The sequence below is a fragment of the Protopterus annectens genome, chromosome 3.part1 (genome assembly GCF_019279795.1).
Source record: "Protopterus annectens isolate FY-2018-M chromosome 3.part1, PAN1.0, whole genome shotgun sequence".
Classification (NCBI taxonomy): Eukaryota; Metazoa; Chordata; order Ceratodontiformes; family Protopteridae; genus Protopterus; species Protopterus annectens.
This window is the reverse complement of record NC_056732.1, coordinates 1,838,981,157-1,839,004,532: the sequence shown is the minus strand read 5'-3', so window position 1 is coordinate 1,839,004,532 and position 23,376 is coordinate 1,838,981,157. Positions and strand designations below refer to the sequence as shown.

The 23,376-nt window shown below is 41.2% G+C and overlaps 1 protein-coding gene across 1 annotated transcript in view; it reads left to right on the top strand.

Moving 5' to 3' along the window:
- The first annotated feature begins 12,616 nt into the window (after positions 1-12,616).
- Positions 12,617-23,376, top strand: part of LOC122797903 (zinc finger protein 28-like) — a 271,838-nt gene continuing 261,078 nt past the window's right edge. The window contains exons 1-2 of the mRNA XM_044066422.1: positions 12,617-12,629; positions 13,472-13,632. Of these exons, the coding sequence (XP_043922357.1) occupies positions 12,617-12,629; positions 13,472-13,632 (174 nt within the window). The remainder of the gene's footprint in view (positions 12,630-13,471; positions 13,633-23,376) is intronic.

Sequence of the window (23,376 nt, the reverse complement as noted above, 5' to 3'; positions counted from 1 at the left end):
TAGCTGTGTTTGTTTGTTGAATGATGGATTTGTGACTCAGGGATAGGTTAGGAGACTCTCTTGCTGTCATATATAATAGAACTAGTGCCATACGTACCATAACAATCTGCACTCAAACTGGAACCTTAGTTTGAGAGACAGCCTTACAGAACTATCTGCAAATATATAGAGCTGAGTATACTTTTCTGTATTAATCTGTATTATAGAGCTAAATTGTTTGCTTAGATATCTGTTGTATATATATATATATATATATATAGAGAGAGAGAGAGAGAGAGAGAGAACAGTATATATTTTTTGGCTTTATAATTTGCACATTCCTCACATCTGTGTTGAAACCCCCCCCCCTCATTTCCTGCCTTGTCTTCAGCTATATAATTGAGCTAGTGTTGTGTGCCCTGTTAATTAACAATCTGCATTCAAACTGGAACCTTAGTTTGAGAGACAGCCTTACAGAACTATCTGCAAATATATAGAGCTGAGTATACTTTTCTGTATTAATCTGTATTATAGAGCTAAAGTGTTTGCTTAGATATCTTTTGTATATGTTTGCCTGTACCTCAGAAAAATAAATGCCAAACAAGAGGGGTCCCAGGACTGAGCCCTGTGGGACACCGCTTGTGACTGGCTTAGAGTCTGACATAGCTCCAGCAACTCTGACCCTGTGGGTTCTGTCCTTGAGCCAGTTTGCAACCTATTTCGTGACATATGGGTTTACATTTAAGCTGGTGAGTTTGTCTATGATGCCCGAGTGTGGTATTGTGTCAAAGGCTTTTGCAAGGTCAAGGTAGGCTGTGTGAACTGCCTTACCTTCATCAATGGCCTTAGTGATGGTTTCAAAAAAGTTGACCAAGTTCAAAAGGCAGGATCTGCCCTTGACAAAGCCAAATTGGTTAGGATCCAATGTCTGTAGGTCCCCAATGTCTTTGTTTATGAGTTCCATAATGATCCTCTCCATAGCTTTGCAGACCAGGCTCGTCAAGCTTATGGGGCAGTAATTTCCAGGGTCCGTAGAAGCACCGCCTTTGTGAAGTGGGACCACTGTTGCCGTACGCCACTCTTTGGGTACGTATCCTGTAGTAAGGCTAAGATTAAACAGCAGCCTTATATTTGGGTTTAATTCCTCTTGGAGTTCATGTAGCACACAGCCCGGGACATCGTCCGGTCCCATTGACGCTGTGTTTTTAGCTTTAGAGAGGGCGGCTCTCACCTGGGCATCTGAGATGTTAGGGAGGCTACACTCTGCTGGGATAGTTATTTCTCCTTTTGGGGGGGAGGAGAAATTTGCACTGAACCTATCTGCCAGAATGTTGGCAATGTCAGTGGGTTCAGTGTATTTATTGTCATTTTGGACTAACTCTGAGCATATCTGGGAGTTTCCACCCAGGTTTCTAACATAGCTAAAGAAGGCCTTGTGATTGTCTTTTGTGTCTTTTGTGATTTTTCTCTCAAAGTTGGCCTTGGATGATTTTATGAGTGATCGTAGTTTTTTGCTAGTACTGATCAGAGATGCCTTCCCATTTAGGGATTTTGCTCTGTCATGTAGTAGCTTCCTCCTTCTGTTGTAAAGTTTGTTTATGGCTGGGGTCCACCAGACCGGGCGCCTGCCTTTGGGGGAATGGGTCTTGGTTTTATTTGGGATTGCATGATCCATGCATTCAAGGACAATGCAGGACAACCTCCAGGTTCGTATCGAAAACCACAGCAGGAAACAGAACGGAACCAGCGTTTTTCAGGCAATCCAAAATTTATTGAAATAAAACAAGTAAACCACCAAAAGTTTGTTTGTTTGGTAAGGTCACTACCAACAAAAATAGTAATAAATTTCTGTTCTTCACTAGAAACAACGTGAAATCACAACAATAAATCCAATAGGTCAAGCGCTTTCGCCCGGGCTCTCCCGGGCTTTTTCAAGAGAGAGCCCGGGCGAAAGCGCTTGACCTATTGGATTTATTGTTGTGATTTCACGTTGTTTCTACTGGTGTCATTCAAAGGGGAGCCAATGTCTGTCTGCTTGGGATGACATGCTTGACAAGCCACGCTGCTTCGCAAGGGATGGCTTGCACCTGTCACCCCTGGGCTTCCGGATATTGGCCAAGGCTTTTGCCACCCCCATAGTGCCTTTTTTAGGCAAGGCTCAAATGACAAACCTACCTCCCTAGAAAACATAACTGAAAAAAAAATAAGGGTAATGCTGCTCAATGCCAGAAGTCTAAACCTCAAGATGCATGCCCTCGAAGCCCTCCTCAGTATGGAGAACATTGATGTCTGTGCAGTGACTGAAACCTGGTTCAAGGCTCCTGAGAGCACCCCAGCACTATTAGGTTTTACCTCATATCATGCTTTCCGGCCCCAAAACTTGGACCGAACCACAAAAGGAGGGGGAGTATCCATATTCATCAAAGATACCCACACCTCCAGGTTAGTGGCAACGCACGAAGCATCGGAGACCATCCAGGTACAACTAACCATAGGCAAAACTGCCTTACAATTTGTAGCATGCTACAGACCACCCTTTCAAACTCAGGAAACTCACACAGCCTTCCTGAAGACACTGGAGAGTATGAATGTCTCTCCAAACACCATTATATTGGGTGACTTCAACTACCCAAACATAGACTGAGAGCATTACTCTAGTTCCAACACCCTAGCCCAAAGGTTCCAAGAATTCATAAACTCAAATGCTATGGAACAACTTGTTACCACTCCCACAAGAGGGGAAAACATACTGGACCTGATCATCACCAACATGGGGAATCTATGCTCCAGACCAGAAGTGTATCCCTCACTGGTAAGATCAGACCATAAACTGATCTCACTGGATATTCACATCCCGACCCCACCCCCTGCCCAGGAAACCACAGTGAAAAACTTCTCTAAAGCAAATTTCACACTCCTCAAAACTGAGGTGGAATCCTTCAAAGCCCCCTGGCCTGTGGAAAATACGGCCCAGACCGCAGAATCCTTTATAAATGCATTCTATGAACACCTTCAGGAATGCATGGATCATGCAATCCATATAAAACCAAGACCCAATCCTCCAAAGGCAGACATCCTGTCTGGTGGACCCCAGCCATAAACAAACTGTACAATAGAAGGCGGAAGCTACTACATGATAGAGCAAAATCCCAAAAAGGGAAGGCATCTCTGATCAGTATTAGCAAAAAACTAAGGGCACTCATAAAATCGTCTAAGGCCAGCATCGAGAGAAAAATTGCACAGGACGCTAAGGATAATCACAAGGCTTTCTTTAGTTATGTTAGCAACCTGGGTGGGAATTTCCAGATAGGCTCAGAATTAGTCCAAAATGACAAAAAATACACCAAACCCACAGACATTGCCAACATCCTAGCTGACAGGTTCAGCGCAAACTTCTCCCCCCTCCTCCCCACAAAAAGGGCAAATATCTATCCTAGCAGAGTGCTGCCCCCCTGAAATCTCAGATGCTCAGGTAAGAGCCACCCTCTCCAAAGCAAAAAACACAGCATCAATGGGCCCAGACAGTGTCCCGGGCTGCGTCCTACATGAACTCCAAGAAGAGCTAAACCCAAACATAAAACTAATGTTCAATCTCAGCCTTACTACAGGATATGTACCCAAAGAGTGGCGTACAGCAACAGTGGTCCCTCTCCACAAAGGTGGTGCCTCAACAGACCCTGGAAACTATTTCCCCATAAGTCTGACTAGCTTGGTCTGCAAAGCTATGGAAAGGATCATCATGGACCTCATAAATAAAGATATTGGGGACCTACAGACACTGGATCCTACCCAGTTCGGCTTTGTTAAGGGCAGTTCCTGCCTCTTAAACCTGGTCGACTTCTTTGAAACAGTCACCAAGGCCATTGACGAAGGGAAGGTGGTCCACACAGCCTACCTGGACCTCGCAAAAGCCTTCGATACAATACCCCACTTGGGCATTATAAATAAGCTCACCAGCTTAAATATAAACCCCTATGTCACTAGATGAGTTACAAACTGGCTCAAGGACAGAACCCACATAGTTAGAATTGCTGGAGTCATGTCAGACTCCAAACCAGTTACAAGTGGCATCCCACAAGGCTCAGTCCTGGGACCTCTCTTGTTTGGTATATATTTCTCAGAGGTACAGGCCAACACAGAAGGACTGTGGCTGACCAAGTTCGCAGATGACTGTGAACTGGGTGCCATAATCGACTCTCCAGCCGACACAAGCATCCTCCAAAAGGGCCTCATAGAAACAGACAACTGGTGCCAGAGCCATGGCCTCAAGCTAAACGCCAAAAAGTGTATATTCATCCCCTTTGGCAAAAACAAAGTGCCCACAAATAACCACATAGGTGGTAATCCATTAAGTACAGAAGAAGTAATTAGGGACCTGGGGACCCAAGTTGATAGCAATCTCTCATTTGACAACCACGTGGCCAAAGTGGTTAGAAAAACATTTTATATAGCCCACCTAATCATGAAGGGATTCACATCTAGATTAGGGGAGGTCATCGTGCCTCTTTACTCATCCCACATCAGGCCCATAATCGAGTACAATGCCCCTTTTGGGATGTACCTTTCCAAACACCTGAAGCAACTGGAAAGACCCCAAAAGTACCTCACCAAGAGGATCAAAGGGCTCAAACAGATGCCATATGCTGCCCGGTTAAAGAAACTCCAGCTCTACTTAGTGGCATACTGCCTGCTCAGAGGCGACCTGTGCCTGACGTATAAAGCCATGTCAAACCCGGAATTAAAGGACATGCTGCACCTCAAAAAATCCAAATCCCATCGAGCTACACGCTCGAGAGACTTGAACCTCAGCACTGAAATAAATAGGACATGCTGGAGGGACAGATTCATAACCCAGAGGCTCCCTTCACTCTGGAATAAAATCCCAGTCCAGGTTAGGCAGAGTCCCTCATTGACTCTCTTCAAGAGGAATCTTGATGAGTGGATGGGAGATCGTAGGTTTACCTCGGGTATCACTTCTGTGTCACTGTTAGACAGAGGCACAGTATACTAACCTCAAAAAAGGGCATAGCAAAATTAATTTAAAATGGGTGGTGAAAGCCAAACACACTCTGGCTAGGCTTATAAATGCCCTAGGGCAGATAGCCTAGTATGAACCTGTGAACCTATGGTTCATATACATTTACTCATACCATTCTAAGCAGAGAATGATAAGATTAATAAAGGTTTTTTGTCAGTAATGTTCTTCCCCATAGCTAGATGGGCTGCAGTTGTGATCATGGGAGACTTACCACCTATAGTCAGAGTAGCTGCACACATACAGTCCAATATACGTACATGTGTTCATAGTTATACCCATTATCTTTATGGTACCCAGCATTCCCTGTAAGAAAAACCAAGAAGTTCTCTGTCTGTGTTAAATGTTTATAAGAAGGCGGGCCGCACCATGCGGTTGTTCTGTATGGGGCTATATCATGTGCCTTTACACTGACATTGTGAGTCATTTCTGTCATCCTTCGCCTGGCCTGGGTCAGAGTTCTGTTGTGCTTAACCACAGTGGTGATGTCACACTGCAGGCCCTGTCAGATACCATCCCTCACCTGCAAACTTGAACCACCTCATCCCATGTGTCATGTGACATGTAGTCTAAGTTCCTGCAAAAGTGTATCGTTTTCTTCCTGATGAATTAATGAGCCTCAGCGTTCCCCCATATGTGACCAGGGACTACCAGTATGCAACAAGAAACACTGCCCATTACCCTATGTGTCATTAAAACATGTCAGATATATTCATAAGTTCATAGATATTTCCTAGGCTAATGACCACAAGGGCCTTTTTATGCCTAGCCATGCATCCCAAATCTCTGACAAGTTCTGATACTCTTGATAAGTGTAAGCAGGGTCTTGGGAGATTGGGAAATGAACTATTTACAGGCTGTCTGTGTCCATTAGAGATATAGGTGCCAAGCTAGGGATGAATTTCCAGTTCGCTATCCAATTGCCCAAGTTACACTTGAATTGGGTTAGGGAGGACCTCAGCTTCTCTCTGGGATACATACCTGTCTTTCCAGCAGGTCCTATTTATATCAAAGGCAAGGTTTAAGTCTTTAGAAAGGATAATTCTGGTGCAGCTTGTTTTGTGGATATGTAGGATGTCCATCAGAGGGGTCTGCCAATACCCTGTATGCCATGCATAGATCTCCCCTCAACAGCTTATAGGAGACAGAATACAGGGATAGGTTCTTAAGGCAGTCTGCATGGGATATGTTATTCATACCCCATCTTCTTTTAGTCAGGAACCTCTGTGGATGTTCTAAATTTTTGGATTGCCTGGTTAGGTACACATTGAAGGGGGCACTGTACTTAATTATAGGTCTGATGAATGCTGAAAAGAGTGGAACAATGACCTCCTTGGACCTAGATGCCATACCTTTGTTTATATGTTGCACAGCATAAAATGATTTCCTCATTACTGTAGGCACGTGATGGTGAATGGCTAGATTACTGTCTATGTGTGTCCCTAAGTCTTTGACTATTGGATCGACTCTAAGAGGTGTGTTGTCAATATAATAGTTACCAGGGGTGGATGACTTCCTGAAGGATACTATTATAACATATCTTGGCATTTAGTTTGAGTTCAATGCTCAGAAACCAGTTGTTTGTCTGTGTCAACTCTTCCTGGAGAATATTTGCAAATTTAGTCAGTCATTGACTATCAACATTTGCCTTGACTTCAGAAAAGTAAATGCCAAAAAGCAGCAGTCCCAGGACTGATCCCTGAGGGACTCCACTTGTGACTGTCCTTTTTGTAGAGGTGGACTCCCCAGTTCTAATTACCTGGGTCTTGTCTGTCAGCCTATTGAGTGCATACAGGGTGACATAAGAGTTTGGACCTAACCTCTTGCGTTTGCCAACAATGCCTGAGTAGGATATTGTGTCAAATACTTTGACCAGGTCAAGGTAGGCAGTGGGAACCAATTTGCCCTCGTCCATTGCTCCATGACCTTCTCAAAGTAGTCCACCAGCTTGAGTAGGCATGATTTGCCCTTTACCAAATGAAATTGGGTTGGGTCCAGTGTGTGGAAGTTTACTATATCATTAATGATCATCTCCATGGTAATTCTTTCCATGGCTTTGCATATGAGACTAGTTTCCAGAGTATGTAGATAGCCCACCTTTGTGCAGAGGGATGACTGTTACTGTTCTCCATTCATGAGGCATGGAGCCTATTTGGAGGCTACAGTTAAGTCCAGATGGCCTGATAGGTCATGTTTCATGCTATTTAGAAAATATTTTGGGATATTATTTGTGCCCATTGATGCAGTGTTCTTGGCCTTAGAGAGAGTGTTAAGGACTTGTTCTCTAGTGATAACAGGGGGAGTTAGATTTGATGGTATTTCCCGAGGGAGAGTTGAGGGGGAGACATGGGGAAAGATGGAGCTGAATTTGTCAGCCAGGAGATTTGCTATATCTTCTTGCTCAGTATAGGTGGTTCCACTTACAATGAGCTCTGCACACAGATGTGTATTGCCTTTAAGGTTTTGGACATAGCTAAAGAATTCCTTGTGGTTGTCTTTGACCCAAGAGGCCAAATTTACAGCAAATTTGGCTTTGGTAGACTTAATTTGTCCTCTGAGTTGTTTGTTTAGTTTGATGAGAGTGCTATTATCCTTCTGGGTGCTGCACCTCCTAATTTATGCCATGATTGTCTTCCTTCTGTTATACAGCCTATTGATTTTGTGAATCCACCAGGGTGGCCTGTTTGCTGAGTTAGTTCTGTACTTCTTTCTGGTTGGTACAGTTGCCTCTATGCAGCTATTAACATGCTTGTATAGGGCTTCTGTGAATAGTTTTGCATAGGCAGTAGTGTTCTCAAATTTTATGGGGCTTGAAATCTTGCCAGGTTATCACTTAATAGCAGGAAGTTAGCCTTAGAGTAGTTCCTGAATATTCCAGGGTTAGCTGGGGGTCCAGGTTTTATTTTTTTTTAGACTCATAGCATTGAGCAGTAATACCTTTAGATTTTCTTGGTTTTGTTATGCTAGAAGAACTTTCATCTTGGCATTGCCTAAAAAGGAACTATGAGGGAAGATAATGTTTTAGCTAATACTCAAAAGTCTAGAAGGGAGAGGTGCAGACCATCCCTGACAAAGCAATGTGGTCTGTTGACCATCTCCTTCCTTGCTGACAAATATAGGTCTATATATATCAACTCTGAGATTGCACTACAGTGGGGAAAGGGCAAATTTCCCGATCTTTGCTGTACCACAATCTCAGAATGAATAGTTTGACGAATGGCATTTTTCATGTAATTGAATCGAAAATGCAGTTTGCTGAACTGAATTTTCGATTAACTAATAGGGACCTGACAAATACTGCACTCCCTTAGAATGACACAAGAAACTAAGTCAATTATTAAAGTTAGTCATCTTTTGTTCATATTTTGGCTTCATCCTTGGAGAAGGTAAAATGGTGCTTAATGCTAGGCTCATACCAGCCTGGGACACATATTCCAAGAGCTCCATAATGTTTCTCTTCAAATAGTTTAGGGAGGTATATCTCAGGTAGTTTTACACCCACATGGACTATGACTGAGTCATACTGATACTTGGAGTCCAATGACTTGAGTGTGTGTTTAATGTGGCAGATCCTAGTCCCTGAAAAGAAACTGACCATGACTTTCTCCTTACTCAGCCTGGTGGGAGGGACATCAGTGTGTCTCACACTGGAGTCTCCAATGACCAGAATGTTGGATTGTGTGGTGGCTTGCCTTATGGGCTTAGAAGAAGAGGTTCCTTGAGATGTGACTGTATGTGTTGATATGGGTGTTGTTTTGAAAGACTACATTTGGGATGGCTGAGGGCATTATTGCCTAGGAAGTCTTTGCAGTATATGTACTATCTGCACTAAGATTGCAGGTAGTATGTGTACTACCTGCAATCTTAGTGACATTAGGAGTACTTTTATGTGAGAGCTTTGCCTCCAGTGATGTTATATAAAATGTCTCTCACATACCATATGAGTTTGTTTGAGACTTAACTGTTTGTCTGTAAACATGAGGCAATTCTTACATTGCCTCAGGATGCCTCATCTCCTACTATATCTGCTTGGACAGGGGTACTGTATTGGCATATGTCATTCAGTTCACTATGATGTTATCCATCTTATGCATCCCTTGATGCTGGTAGTGATGGGTAATAGGACGACAAAGGATTGATGTATGTACAGTAACTAGATAGGAGACAATGACGCCAATGTAGATGCATCACAGTCAGAGGACACACTGGCACTGTCTGGTTCATTTATCAGTTAAATGACACCTAGCCACCAGGATGCACTGATAGCCACAGAAACAAAAACTTGAGAGCACCAGACTTGTTCACTCTGTATCTGCTTAGGAGCAGACTTACACATGGGCACTGCCATCAGTGTGGACATACTCAGCATAAGCCAGAAACACATGGGTATCCAATGTCATCATACCAGCCATATTGCTCCAGGCATACAAGCAGCACTCAGGATATATCAGCAGACATGCAGGTCAGTTATTCATGCACATTCTGCCACTACACAGCTCACTATGGGGCTGGTACTGGTGTTATATGACATATGAGAGGATGACATACAGCACTGTTGTGAGTTTTGTCAACATTTTGTGGTTCTAAAGTATAAACAGAATGACATGAGTGACCTACTGAAGATTATGGTGGCACAAACTGCTTCCATCAGCACCTCCTTGGGAATGACTGCAAGTGCCATTGTGTCTGCCAATCCAGGCAGAGGGCCCTGTGCATGAGTTATCATCCAGATACTTGGTGTACATGGATTGGATGTACATGTTTAAGGGATTATTCACAGTACGTGAATAGCAACAGTGTCAAAAGTTGTCAGAGGTCACTTGTACCCCTCACCATAGGTAGCAATGACTATCACACTCTAGCTCTAGGACCCCCTCAGTAGCAGATTTCATTGCAGTACCATAATAGCACAACACCTTTACCATGGGAATTTTCAGGCCCTGTCACCTTTAGCCAGCATGGTAACCACAGGTCAGGGACATACTAGTGCCATTATAGGGATATAGATGGTTTCTGGCACTCCCCAACCACCTAGACCACACAATGATGATCATCATCTCCAGTGGCATCCTCCCTAGTAGTATTCAGTGGTATTACTCAGCCACCTAAAGTACAAGGTAATGGCTCTCATCTCCAGTGGTATGCTCCCTAGTAGTGTTCAGTTGTACTCTCCAACCACCTAGACTACAAGGTAATGACCCTCATCTCCACTGGTATGCTCCCTAGTAGTGTTCAGTTGTACTCTCCAACCACTTAGACTACAAGGTAATGACCCTCATCTCCAGTGGCATGCTCCCTAGTAGTGTTCAGTGGTACTACCCAGCCACCTAGACTACAAGGTAATGACCATTATCTCCGGGTCTATATCAGTTCAACAAAACAGCACATCATCGAATACAACAACCTTGAACTTCTAACCACGAAATCTAAAAACACTGAAAGCTCAGAACAGCAAATTTTTTCCCTGGGAAAAAATTCACTGTTCCGAGAAACACACCCACAACACACACACACTAAAAAAACAGCAATCCACATACATACACTTAAAATCCTACATATAACCCTACACTAAACTGTACATACAGTACTATCTAGCCACTATCCTTAACCCAAACCCTAACCCTAAGGTCCATCACTATTGCACACTCACTTCACCGAGCCCTAACCGTAACTCACATATTCCGCCCTAACACTAAAGTCTATCACTATCGCACACTTACTTCACCGCACCCTAACTCACATACCCCACCCTAACCCTAACGTCCACACAATCGCACACTTACCTGAACCCAGCCCGTAACTTTCCACCACAGTGCTGAAAATAGTGAAGCCGCAGAAACAGACAACCAAATTCTTTCCCTAGGAAAAAACTCAGTTATCGGCAGCTTCGCTATTTTCAGCATTCGCTGTTTTCAAGTCGATATTAGACCATTCGAAATATTAACACTTCAATAATCTAATATAGACCCTCATCTCCAGTGGCATGCTCCCTAGTAGTGTTCATTGGTGTTCCCAAACCACCTAGACTACAAGGTAATGACCATCATCTCCAGTGGCATGCTCTCTAGTAGTGTTCAGTCTAGTGTTACTGTGTCCAAACGTCCAGCTGTGCAAGTAATGATGACTGTGACCTACAAAGCCCTCCAGCATGTGTTGCAATTATGTTGTCTAATGCATAGTGTGGCCAGACCATACCTCTAAAATGTATAGCTTTTCACAGAATGTCCAGATTTTTGCCTCATTTTTTTGGCCTGTTCTTCATAAAATTGTTTTTATGACAAATCACTGGGATGATCTAGGAATTAAAATAACTAACTAATGACTAATCACTAACTAATTCTAAAGACATGCTTCTGGAGTATTTCTCCCCGGGCCTCCACTGAAAACAGGATCTGTGGAACCTAGTCGGACTTTCCCAGTCAACAAATGTTAAATAAAAATTAAAAAAAAATGACATGCACTTTAGTTTCGGACTTCAAATCCTTCAGAAAATGCACACTAACACAAATCCTTTTATTCTAGCAACTTTCTAAGTTTATAAGAGTAATATTTAAAATGTGTCCCTATTTCTAGGCCTTTGCCACCCCATTACATCAGGCTTTGTCCAGACTTCTTGCACTAAGAGGTTGAGAGGTATGAGCCAGAGCATGCACTGAACAGCATAGCCTGATAATGGTATTAGTTGCACCATGTTTATTCTGCATTGTAACTTTTTGACTGTCGTGACTTATATTTGTCAACCAGACAATGCTGCTGTACCAGCCCTGCTGTGTATTATGCCTGATAACACTTAGCTGCGGGTCTAATGTATATTTGTCCTCTTCTTCCTAATGTATTGTCTGTCCTGCATTTGCTGCTTTGACTTGTACCAGGTGAATAGTCTTCACACCATGTGTGGCTTTCTGTCCTGTTTCCATATAATCATAGCACATACCACAAAAAGTTTGCTAACTGACACTGGGGTGTATGCCAGTGTCCCTCCAGGTCTATCATAGCAATGGAACATCCCTTCAGGATACCAGGTTCATGCTTAATGACATTACATGTCTCTGTATGCAAGTGTTGTGTTCATAGATTACTAGGTTCATAGATTAGTACTAGGCTAACTGCCATTGTGGGCCATTTTAAGTCTAACCACTTACCCCATGTGACAATCAAACCCTGCACCATGTGTCTATAAGGTAAACACTTTAACCATTACGCCAGCCTCCCACCATTTAATGACACTGCATGTCTCCATACAGGCAGTATTATGTGTCATTTAATGCAATAACATGTCTCCATATGGTTAGTGCTGTGTGCCATTTAATGCCATTACATGTCTCAATATGTGTAGTGTTATGTTGCCATTTACTGTCTGTTTCCATGTGGGCAGTGTTGTGTGCCATTTACTGACACTGAATGCCTTCATATGTGCAGTTTTAAGTGTCATTTTCTGACATTGCATATCTCCATATGGCAGTGCTCTGTGCCATTTAATTACATGGTAAATACTAAAATACCTTGCCTTTTTTAACTTTTCTCCCATTTTTTTAACCATGTAGTTGAAAAACGTAAAAAAAAGATGTTTAATTTGTTGTAAGCTTCATGTGCACTATAACAATGTGGCAGGATTGTAGTACTTTTGGATTTGTAAACTGTCTTTTAGACTGCTACCCCCTCCACAGAAGCCAGAAACTTCTGATTTGTGCACTAACCACCTGCGCTGTGACCCTTTCCCATAACTGTCATTTCCCCCTCCCTACATATCTTAGATGCATAATTAAATACACAGAACATTTACTAAAAGTTATATTAGAAACCTTTGCTAGGACAGATATTTATACAAACAGCATGTGCCACTCTGGGCTCATTTTTTTATTTGTTTTTTTTTATTTTGCTTGGTACCTTGTACTATTTTTACTTTAATGTATGTGTTTGAGGACAGGACATCTATTGCCCTTGTGCTAAGTGAAACACTGCTGTCTTAAAATTAATGTACTCACAGAAGCTCTGTGTCTTCTACCAAATCAAACTGAATTTCACCATGTGCAACACTCAAAAGGTGACTGGAGGGCTATTAAAACTTTCAAATTACTATCAATACTCTGATAAAATAACAAACAATTCAGGAATCTGATGCAAAATGCAAATATAAGAAAACTGCTTTAACAGTTCATTACGTGCAGCACAACTCATCTCTGCAGGCAATATATGAGGGATACAGGGTGAATGAATTCCATCTCATTTAATATTCCTCCTGTTCTTTGCTCCTATATTTCTCTAATGAATATTAATTAGCTCATCAGATAGTGTAGGGAAGGATATCACTGCCGGACAGGAAGGAAGCAATAAGACACAAAACTTTTTCCAGGGACAGTGTAGATTTCTGTGTGGGAAATTGTAGCACTAAACTTGTATTTCTGCAGTAGTTGTTACTGTGGTTTACAGACAGCTACTGCCTGACTTCTTGAATAGTGTCATTTGTGGTGTTGGAGACTGAAAGCAAGAATCATGAAGTTAGAGGTAAGAGCACATGGGTGGATTTGCAGCCTCAAATTCTTGGAGGTAGCAAGGCTCGTGTGGTGCAGTTTGTGTTGCTGCAGGAGGGGAATGAACAAGGAAGCATAAATGTGAAGGTAAGGAATTATAAGTGGTAGGGAACTGTGGAGAGAAAAATAATAATATGACGTTCTGTTTATTTTATATCTATTTATTTAACTTCATTTTACTGAAAAAAAAAAACAGTTTCAGGTTGAGCCAGGGAAAAGTAGCAGGATGAAACAAGATATCATAATTTTATATATATATATATATATAAAGATCGATAATAAAGCAAATCAAGCATATATGTAACAGAAAGATTTACATAAAAAGTATGTTCCTTGTAGACATAAATGTTAAAAGATAATATATTCACGTACGTTCAACAAAACCGAAAGATTCCTGTTTAATTAGCTTAAAAAGAAAAGAACTGTGCTTAAGGGTAGATTTCTTCTGAGTTACTAGTCAATTTATATATTTTTCTTGTTTTGCAGCGAGCAGTGACTGCTTCATCTGGGGCTTGAGTAATTAATTGATCATTAGGTTAGGTTAAAGCAACACTTTAAAACTAGATTAGAAGCAGAAAAAGGTGTTGAATTATGCTGCCCATGGCAGACTTTTTTTGTTTTAATTTTACATTTGTGTCTTTTGGTTGTAAAATGATTACAACTGACCAATTTTAGGTACTGCCTTGGTACAAATGTAGATGTTTATTCTCCAATGCTGTGTTAAAATTGTTGGAAGTATTTCATTCTTAATGAATATGATTTTCTGTAGTGGTATCAGAAATGTTAGTTGCCACTTTCTGGATTCTCTAGACCCCTTAAACCATATTTTCTAGTCCATATTGTGCTAAAGCGAAATCTAGCAGTGGAGGAAATGCAGAAGTGTGAATCAGGAGTGTAGGTTTCCTTCTAGGCCAGAAAACGTTGTATGGAATGCTTTTTATGCTCTATGGGTTATGACATTGTATTGGGTCCCATAAGTAGATACCAGCTTACAAAATCTTCCCTGAAAAATATAAATATCAGTGATGGCCAGAAATAACTTAATAAAGAAATAAAAAGCTGTAAGAAAATGCATTACCTGGCTAAAAGGGCCTCAATCCAAACCAATTATAAATTCTACGCTCCATCAAAAGCATAACTGCCAATATAAATGAACATTTAATTTGATTGGAATTGGCTCCTCTAAAAAGCAGATGTAAACTAGTTATGAGAGATAGTAGCAGTTTTCCAAAAGCAAATGGTCGTCCTATTACTAGGATAAGATTATCGTGAAAATCCGTTAACTAAGGATCAGAGAATGGAACAAAAGATTGCACACTGACACGTTATATTCAGCTGTAGCGCAGAGAATATTCTATTAAGAAAATGTCATAAAATGTTAAATTTTCAAAAACATTCTTAGACGTGAATATGTATAAACTATGTATATATGTGTGTGTGTGTATATATATATATATATATATATATATATATTGTGTGTGTATTTTACATATATAGATGTAGATATGTATGTAAATCATGATGTTGATTGAAACAATATTTATAAAGAACAGAAACATATGCATTGCTTTTACTTTTATATGCTGTCTAAATGTGAAGAACAGAAACGCCTGTTATGTCTCATTTCTGCAGTTGCCCAAAATACATGACAAATTTCTGCACACTACCTGATTTGATTATGTTAAGATCTTCAGCTGTTGTCCTTACTACTATGTTACTTTTGTATACTACAAATGAATCTATATTAATTCCTAGTTACTGTATAGCACACTTAGGCAGTTATTATATATAGTAGTAATAATCTAATTCATTCCTTGCTAAGTAACCTAAATGGAATGTGTAACGTGAGATTAAAGCTGAGTGAATAAGACCTACTTATAGCAGCAACAGCTTATATAAAAAATAAACTGCTTCAGGCAGCATTTTTGAAGGTAGATCTGTGACCAGAGTAGGAGCTGACATAATAATACACTCTTCCCATTCAGACGAAAGCAATACATTTTATTTTATGCATGTCAGTATTTTATGTAAATTGAAGAGACAGGACTGTGTCTTTAAACAACTAGAAATACTGATACAGTCAGCTAGAGTCTCTGTCTCTCTAACATCACTTAGTAAATGGTACTGACCCAACTGTAGTGTTTATTTATTTATTTAACCACTTATTTTTTTCCACATAGATTTTTTTTCCCCAGCATAGATTTGTTTTGGATATTCTTTCATCTTATTTATACATAAACAGCAGTAGAGTTTTTCAGTCATTTCCCACAGAATTTCCCATACTTCAAAGTTCATATTTCTGCCTTTTTAATTTTCTTCAGCCCTCTCTTGCCTTAAATATGATGCACACTACAGTTGGGTCAGTACCATTTATTAAGTGATGTTAGAGTGACAGAGACTCTAGCTGACTGTATCAGTATTTCTAGTTGTTTAAAGCTTTGGAAAATATGCATGAAATTATAATCTTAATGTGGAAGAAAGATTATCTTGCATTGACACAGGAAGTCATACCTTAAAAGATAATGCACGATCAGTAGGTGTTATCTGATACATTTGGAGTCATGAACAGCGCTTCCATAGAGTGCTGAATGATTGACAAAAAGTGAGTGAAACAAGTTTCACCAAAACTCAGAGATATGTTTTTTTTTTCTTTTTGCAGGGGGAATGCCCCCCACACCCCTCCCCCAAACATAAACACACCTACTCCAAGGTTAAACGGGGAAAAAAATGAAAAGTGTATCTCAGTTCTGTCCTCAGGATTCCTGACCACAGTAGATAATATATGGATAATATTATATAAAAGAACCCAGTTAGGTCCATTTTACTTCACAAATTCCCAAGATATCAGTGCTTATTCTTGCCATCTTCTATTTAACCACTTCAAGTTTAACTTGCGGTGTTACATGATTACACCCGACACAAATAACTAGGCTCATGTAGATAGTAATGTTGATAAAAGTGCTCACCCCAGTTGAATGTATGCAACATTGTTTTTTTCAGTTTGCTGACCTCAGATTCAAGACAGCCCTAACCTAACCTGCTGGTAGAGAAGTTCAGTACTTGCAGCACCATTAGGCACTGTATTCAGTCAAGGCCTGAGTACCGGCTTTGTCCCAGCTGAGTGGAGGACAGCCAATGTCATCCCTTTACACAAAGGTGGAGCATCCACTGATCCAGGAAATTATAGAGACGTCAGCCTTACTAGCCTAATCTGCAAGGCCATGGAACTGATTGTCATGGACCTCTTTAACAAGGACATTGGCAACTTCCAAACACTCAGTCCCGCACAGTTTGGTTTCATCAAGGGGAGGTTATGCCTGTTAAATTTGATCGACTTTTGATACAATCACCAAAGCTATGGATGAGGGGAAGATTATGCACACCGCCTACCTTGACCTGGCCAAAGCCTTCATTACTATTTCCCACTCAGGTCTAATAGATAAACTCTCTCAACTCGGCATTGATACATATGTTACCAGATGGCTAGCAAACTGGCTCACTGATAGAACCCACCTAGTCAAAACAGGGGAAGCCACCTGAATGAGCGGTGTACCCCAGGGATTGGTCTTAGGCCCTCTGTTGTTTGGGATATACTTTTTTGAGGTGCAGGCCAAAACCAGTGGGCTATGGCTGACAAAGTTAGCAGATGGCTGCAAGCTGGTCACTGTCATCAGTTCCCCGTGTGATGTGGGCATCTTCCAAGAGGACCTCACCGAAACAAATGACTAGTGCCAAAAATATGGCCTCAAACTGAATGCCAAATAATACATCATCATCCCCTTTGGGGAGAGTGATGCCCCCCCAAATTATCACATTAATGACAAGGTCCTAAGCATGCAGTCAGTCGTGAGGGACATGGACACCCAGGTTGATAGCAAACTGACTTTTTCCTTTATAAGATCCATTATTGAGTACAATGCCCTTTTCGGCATGTACCTCACAAATCACATGCAGCAGCTGGAGAGACCACAGAGGTTCCTCACCAGGACAATCCAGGACCTCAAACATCTACCCTACACAAATAGGCTAAAAGCCCTGTGCCTCTACTCAATCTCCTACAGACTCCTCGGAGGTGACCTCTGTCTGGCATACAAAGCAATCTCAGACCTTGCCTTGATGGGACTGCTGCATATCTGCAAGTCAAGCTCCACTCAAGTAACCCTCACGTGCAAACTCAACCTGGTCTGTAACATGAATAGGACTTGGTGGGACAGATTTGTGTCCCAGAGACTCCCTCATCTGTGGAATAGACTCCCTGTCCTCATCAAGCAGAGTACCTCATTAATTTTTTTTTAAGCACAACCTGTATAACCTGTGTCCCTGTTGGACAGGGGCATTGGGTGCTGACTTGTTGGAACATGGGCTTAAATTCTTGGCTAGGCTTGTAAGGGCCTCTGGGCAAATAGCCTAGTAACTTCCTATGATCCTATAAATTTTTTGCTATTATAATTTTTTTCTCAGTGCTAAGTGTCTGTGATGACGTTTATCACTTGAGTTGTCTTTGATTGATTTGACCTTTTGATATGTTTCCTTATTTGTCACCTTATCCATCAGAAGGTATGAGGGGAAAGTGCCCTGTAGTTTTGACAGCTCGCTCAGAAATTTAGACTAGTACTTTTAAGATTCTCAGCTAGAGCGTCTTGTATGGAGGCATGCTTGAATGGGTGTACCTTTGTTGAAGGTTGTGCGTCAGAGCTGGCAACTCGGCACGTAAAAGTCTACTGCCAATCATTAGCAGACCGGAGTTCCGCTGTGGCGACCCCTACCCAGGAAAAAGCCGAAAGACGCAACGACTTTTAGGATTTGTGCTCTGCAGGTCAGTGAGAAGGCTTAGGTTCATAGGTGTGTACTAGGCTAATGGCCCTGGAGCCTTTACAAGCCTAACCCATAGAAGTGCCCTGGCATCATGCCGCCAGACATTAGTTCCTAGTGCCTCTATCAAGTAGAGTTACTGGAATGATCCCCGGGATGAGCTTTCTATTTCCCATCCACTCATCAAGATTTATCTTGAAGAGGGCCAGTGAGGTGCTCTGCTTGACATGTATGGGAAGTGTATTCCAGAGCATGGGCAGTCTCTGGGTTATGAACTTAATGCTAATTAGATTTCCAGATTTTATTATTACGCTAAGCTCCTTGGTTTGGTTCTTGCACCTTTTAGCAGTTATTTGTTGGAGTGGTTTTTGTCATCTGTTAAGACTACAGATTCCGCCAGTTTTTCACTATCTGGTTTAGCAGGACTAGTATGCATTTGTGATAAGTAAGGTGGGCTACTTATCTGGGTACCTGATATGCACAGACAGAGTGGTATAACTGCTATGGTTGCCTTATTTGAAGGAAAATGACCAGCTGTTTGCTGTTTACTTATTATTTTGGCTTTGTAATCGCCTATGCCCTGAACCCTACCTAATCTAAAACCAGCCCTTTTCATAGGTGTACACAGAATGTTGCTGTACTTGTTTGGGGGCCTGAGGACAATGTCATTATGACTTTAACATTCCTTTCAAGCCTCACAGGTCATATCTTGTCTTGGACTGGGGACAGTGTGTTTATTTCTTTAACTTTCCACACAAATTTCACAGGAGAGGCTGGGGGGGGGGTCACTATAGGTTGTATAGGAGCACCGTACTGTGTCCAGACATAAGTTGGAAACATTATTGAAATTGTTTTTTCCCCCTGATTTTTCTCATAGTCAAGCATCTGATGCATATACAAGTGGATGTCTTTTGGGGGGAGTAAATAAGTTGACAGCAAATATACTACATTCTATTTGCTTTTTTCAGTTTTGTCTGTCTGACATCAGAACAGTACAAAGAAGATGGCTGCCTTTTGGGGAATAGGGGGGTGAAAAGGCGTGCTTTATGTAAACATGACAGCAGCAGCAATAGCTTGAAATAGATTTACCACCACAGGGGGATATACAAAGTGACCACCTGTTTTGGGGGTGGGGGAGGTGCTGGGGTCAGGTACTATTTCTGAATATGACCTATGTATCCTCACCAGCATTGTCTTCTCCATTTATTGTGAACTGGTGTTTCTTTAGCTTTGAGCATTAAAAGTTGGGCACAACTTATTTCTTCCTTGAATAAACAAGAAGTAGGATTGTATTTCTTCTGCAAACTTAATTTTTGTTCAGGTCATCATCCTATCAAAAGGTTAAGTGCTAAAACATACCTCCTAAAGTCTATAATCTCGTAGTTTCTTGGCACCTAGCAGCCCCCCAGAGCACTAGATTTAGTTATTACAGGGAAGTCTGTCAGTTAGGATATGCTGAAAGAATGCAGGAAAAACATTAGGTTGAAGGACTGGACTAAATTCCTTTCTTTGACCATGTTTTTGTGCAGGAAATCACTGGATGAAAATGATTGTTTATAAAAACTCTAAAATGCACCTCAGAACATCTAGAACCCCATTGCTCCTGGGGGCCCTGCAGTCCCAGCTCAATGCATGTCTTTTCACTGAACTTATTGCAGCGTTGCCTTGATTAGTTAGGGTGTGCAGCGTAGCCTTGATTAGTTAGGGTGTGCAGTGTAGCCTTGATTAGTTAGGGTGTGCAGCGTAGCCTTGATTAGTTAGGGTGTGTTAGTTAGGGTGTGTAGCGTTGTGATGATTAGTTAGGGTGTGCAGCGTTGCCTTGATTAGTTAGGGTGTGCAGCGTTGCCTTGATTAGTTAGGGTGTGCAGCGTTGCCTTGATTAGTTAGGGTGTGCAGCGTTGCCTTGATTAGTTAGGGTGTGCAGCGTTGCCTTGATTAGTTAGGGTGTGCAGCGTAGCCTTGATTAGTTGGGGTGTGCAGCGTTGTGGTGATTAGTTAGGGTGTGCAGCGTTGTCTAGTTAGGGTGTGCAGCGTTGTCTAGTTAGGGTGTGCAGCGTTGCCTTAATTAGTTGAGGTGTGCAGCGTTGCCTTGATTAGTTGAGGTGTGCAGCGTTGCCTTGATTAGTTGAGGTGTGCAGCGTAGCCTTGATTAGTTGGGGTGTGCAGCGTTGTGGTGATTAGGGTGTGCAGCGTTGTGGTGATTAGTTAGGGTGTGCAGCGTTGCCTTGATTAGTTAGGGTGTGCAGCGTTGCCTTGATTAGTTAGGGTGTGCAGCGTTGCCTTGATTAGGGTGTGCAGCGTAGCCTTGATTAGTTAGGGTGTGCAGCGTAGCCTTGATTAGTTAGGGTGTGCAGAGTTGTCTTGATTAGTTAAGGTGTGCAGCGTTGTGATGATTACTTAGGGTGTGCAGCGTTGTCTTGATTAGTTGGGGTGTGCTGAAAGGAGCAGGAAAAAAACAAAGTGGAAGCATAAAACTAAATTTCTTCCTTCAACCATAATTTTTTTCATGTCATCACTGGATGATAAAGACTGTTCAAAAAACTCTAAATTGCACCTAAAAGCAGGGTGCATTGTGCCCCCCCCCCCACACACTTTATACATCTGCTTCCAGCACAGTTGTCAAGAGTACAGTCTTGCTAAGATAAAACATGTTGGATGAATGAACGAATAATAGCTACAGAAAAAAAAAAAGACGAGTAAGACATACTCAGAAAAGAGGGAAAAAAACATCCTAGAATGTGATTACGCCCAGATGGCTTAGGCGGGGGGGGGGGGGGGGGTAGATTACCTAAGGCCATCCCTGAGTGAGTTTATGATAACTTGTTAGTTGCATACTTCGGTTATGTTTGTAGTTATGTTTAGTTTACATACTTTGAATCAGGTTTATTTTGCTAATACAGTAAAACCTTGGTGATCCGAAAAACACGCAGTTAAATGTTCTGAGTATCCATGGTGCTTGGACAAGTTATTACATTTTGCAATGTAACATTTTTACTTTTTTATTTTTGCTTTTATCCTACTTGGCACTATTCCAAAAATACAAAAATAAATAAAAACTGTCTAGTTTGAGCAGTTAGTTAGGTCTTTGATTAGACCTGCTAATGACCAAATGACATCCATTTAATGTAATTGTGAGGTTTTTTTAATAAATTAATCAACTGCAGCCCAAGCAGCCCGACAGCTGCTGTTTTTCAAGATTCAGTATGTACTTGTCTTGACTGCTGACAGTTAGGTAAACAATATCGCAAAGGCAAACAGACAAAGTATCTGGCTATACAAATGTAATATTTATTCCAAATCACAACTCATGAGAGGGATCAAAAATTTGCTAATTTGATCTGAAAGAATTAAAATGAAGACAAACATCCCTTTTGTAAACATGAGGCACACATGGTATGAGGTTCTGTATTACTTACCCGAACTGTCAGAATGTCGAGCACCCCCCCCCCCCATCGTCACCCGAGTGTCAAACATCCTCCTCTGCGAACAGCCACATCATCGACTTCCCTGTTTTCAGATAATGTACCTCCTGGTATAATTTGAGAAGGTTTCCTGAATGATTTAAAGGATTTGAGTGTTAAACATGGCCACTGAGCACTCAGTATATTAGGTAAGACAGTTTTTCATCTCACTGACATGTTAGTTAATATGTGCTGAGGGTGGATTTTGTTGGTTGTTTTACTGATTTGTCTACAGCATCCAGCTTGCTGCATCTTTTGGAGTTGACTAATGGCTTGGCTGAGTAAGTTAATTTCACTCAGCAATATATTTTAAATATACTGAATACACTCTAAATTAGGTGTGTGTGTCTGGTATGGAAAAGTAGTAAAGGCAGGGCTAGCCAATAAGTGGTGTGACCATTATGCTGGGTAACTGTCTTTGTCAAAGTGATACTCTGACCCCATGTCTGAGGAAAAGGGGTTGTGAATAGATGGATGAATGGTATTTTTCTGCATATTACATAAACCTGTAATTAATTCGCTATATTTGCTGTAAATCATTTCTCATATTTAAGAATATCATTACACTACACATCCTCAGCACGTTTACATTTGTTTGTATTTCTGTACTGTAAATTTATGATTTCAGGCTTATTGCAAGCCTTTTGAATGAACCGAATTATGGCATTCATTTCAGCTAGTTGAAAATGAAGTTCATGGTTGTTGCTATCACATTCAGATATTATTAGTTTCAAACTAACTGGGTTTACATGATTCCCTGAAGATGTATACAGCTTGGGGTCTATATGCCCTTGTCACAGGGCTGTTCATCGAACTCACTTACGTCGACACATACAGAACGAAATGTCTAAATCTCGAATGGCCGCAATAGCAGTTTTTTTTCCCCAGGGAAAAAATCACTGGGCCAAGAACAAACAAACCAAACCGACAGACATACTTAAATGTACCAACTCCAAGATTCCTTGGGGGAAAAAAAATCACTATTGTGGCAGTTTGAGATTTTGGCATTTCGTTTTATATGTGTCAACATAAGGGCATTCGATGAATCGCCCTGTCAACATGGGAGTGTAGACCCTTCAGTTTGTACACAGAATATTTTGCTTCCTGACAAATGCAAAAATTCAAACATTTATGCAGACCTAACACTCTGATTTAAAATGAGCACTTTATAGTTCTGAACTTTTTTCCACAAGTCTGTATAATGGTTTTGTTGTTTCATTTTGCTTTTGACGTTTGCACAGCATCAACCCTTTCTACATTTATTGTGCCATCAAACAAATGATTTCCATGTTTTGTATAACAACATTAAAATTATTTTATTTAACACACTTCTGTCATTTTTACTTGTTTTGCAAAACAATTTCACTTGCCACAACTTCAACATGACTGCTTATATGCTGGACACTTCTTGTATTTGATCATTTGCTAAACACCTGTTACTTGCCTGCTTTATAGTCATATCTGAACGGTAAAACTTGTACTTCTAACTGTGCCTTACTTCCTGTGTGACTCATGGCTCTCATTTCTGCTTAACTTTAAGAATCATTTTCATTTTATT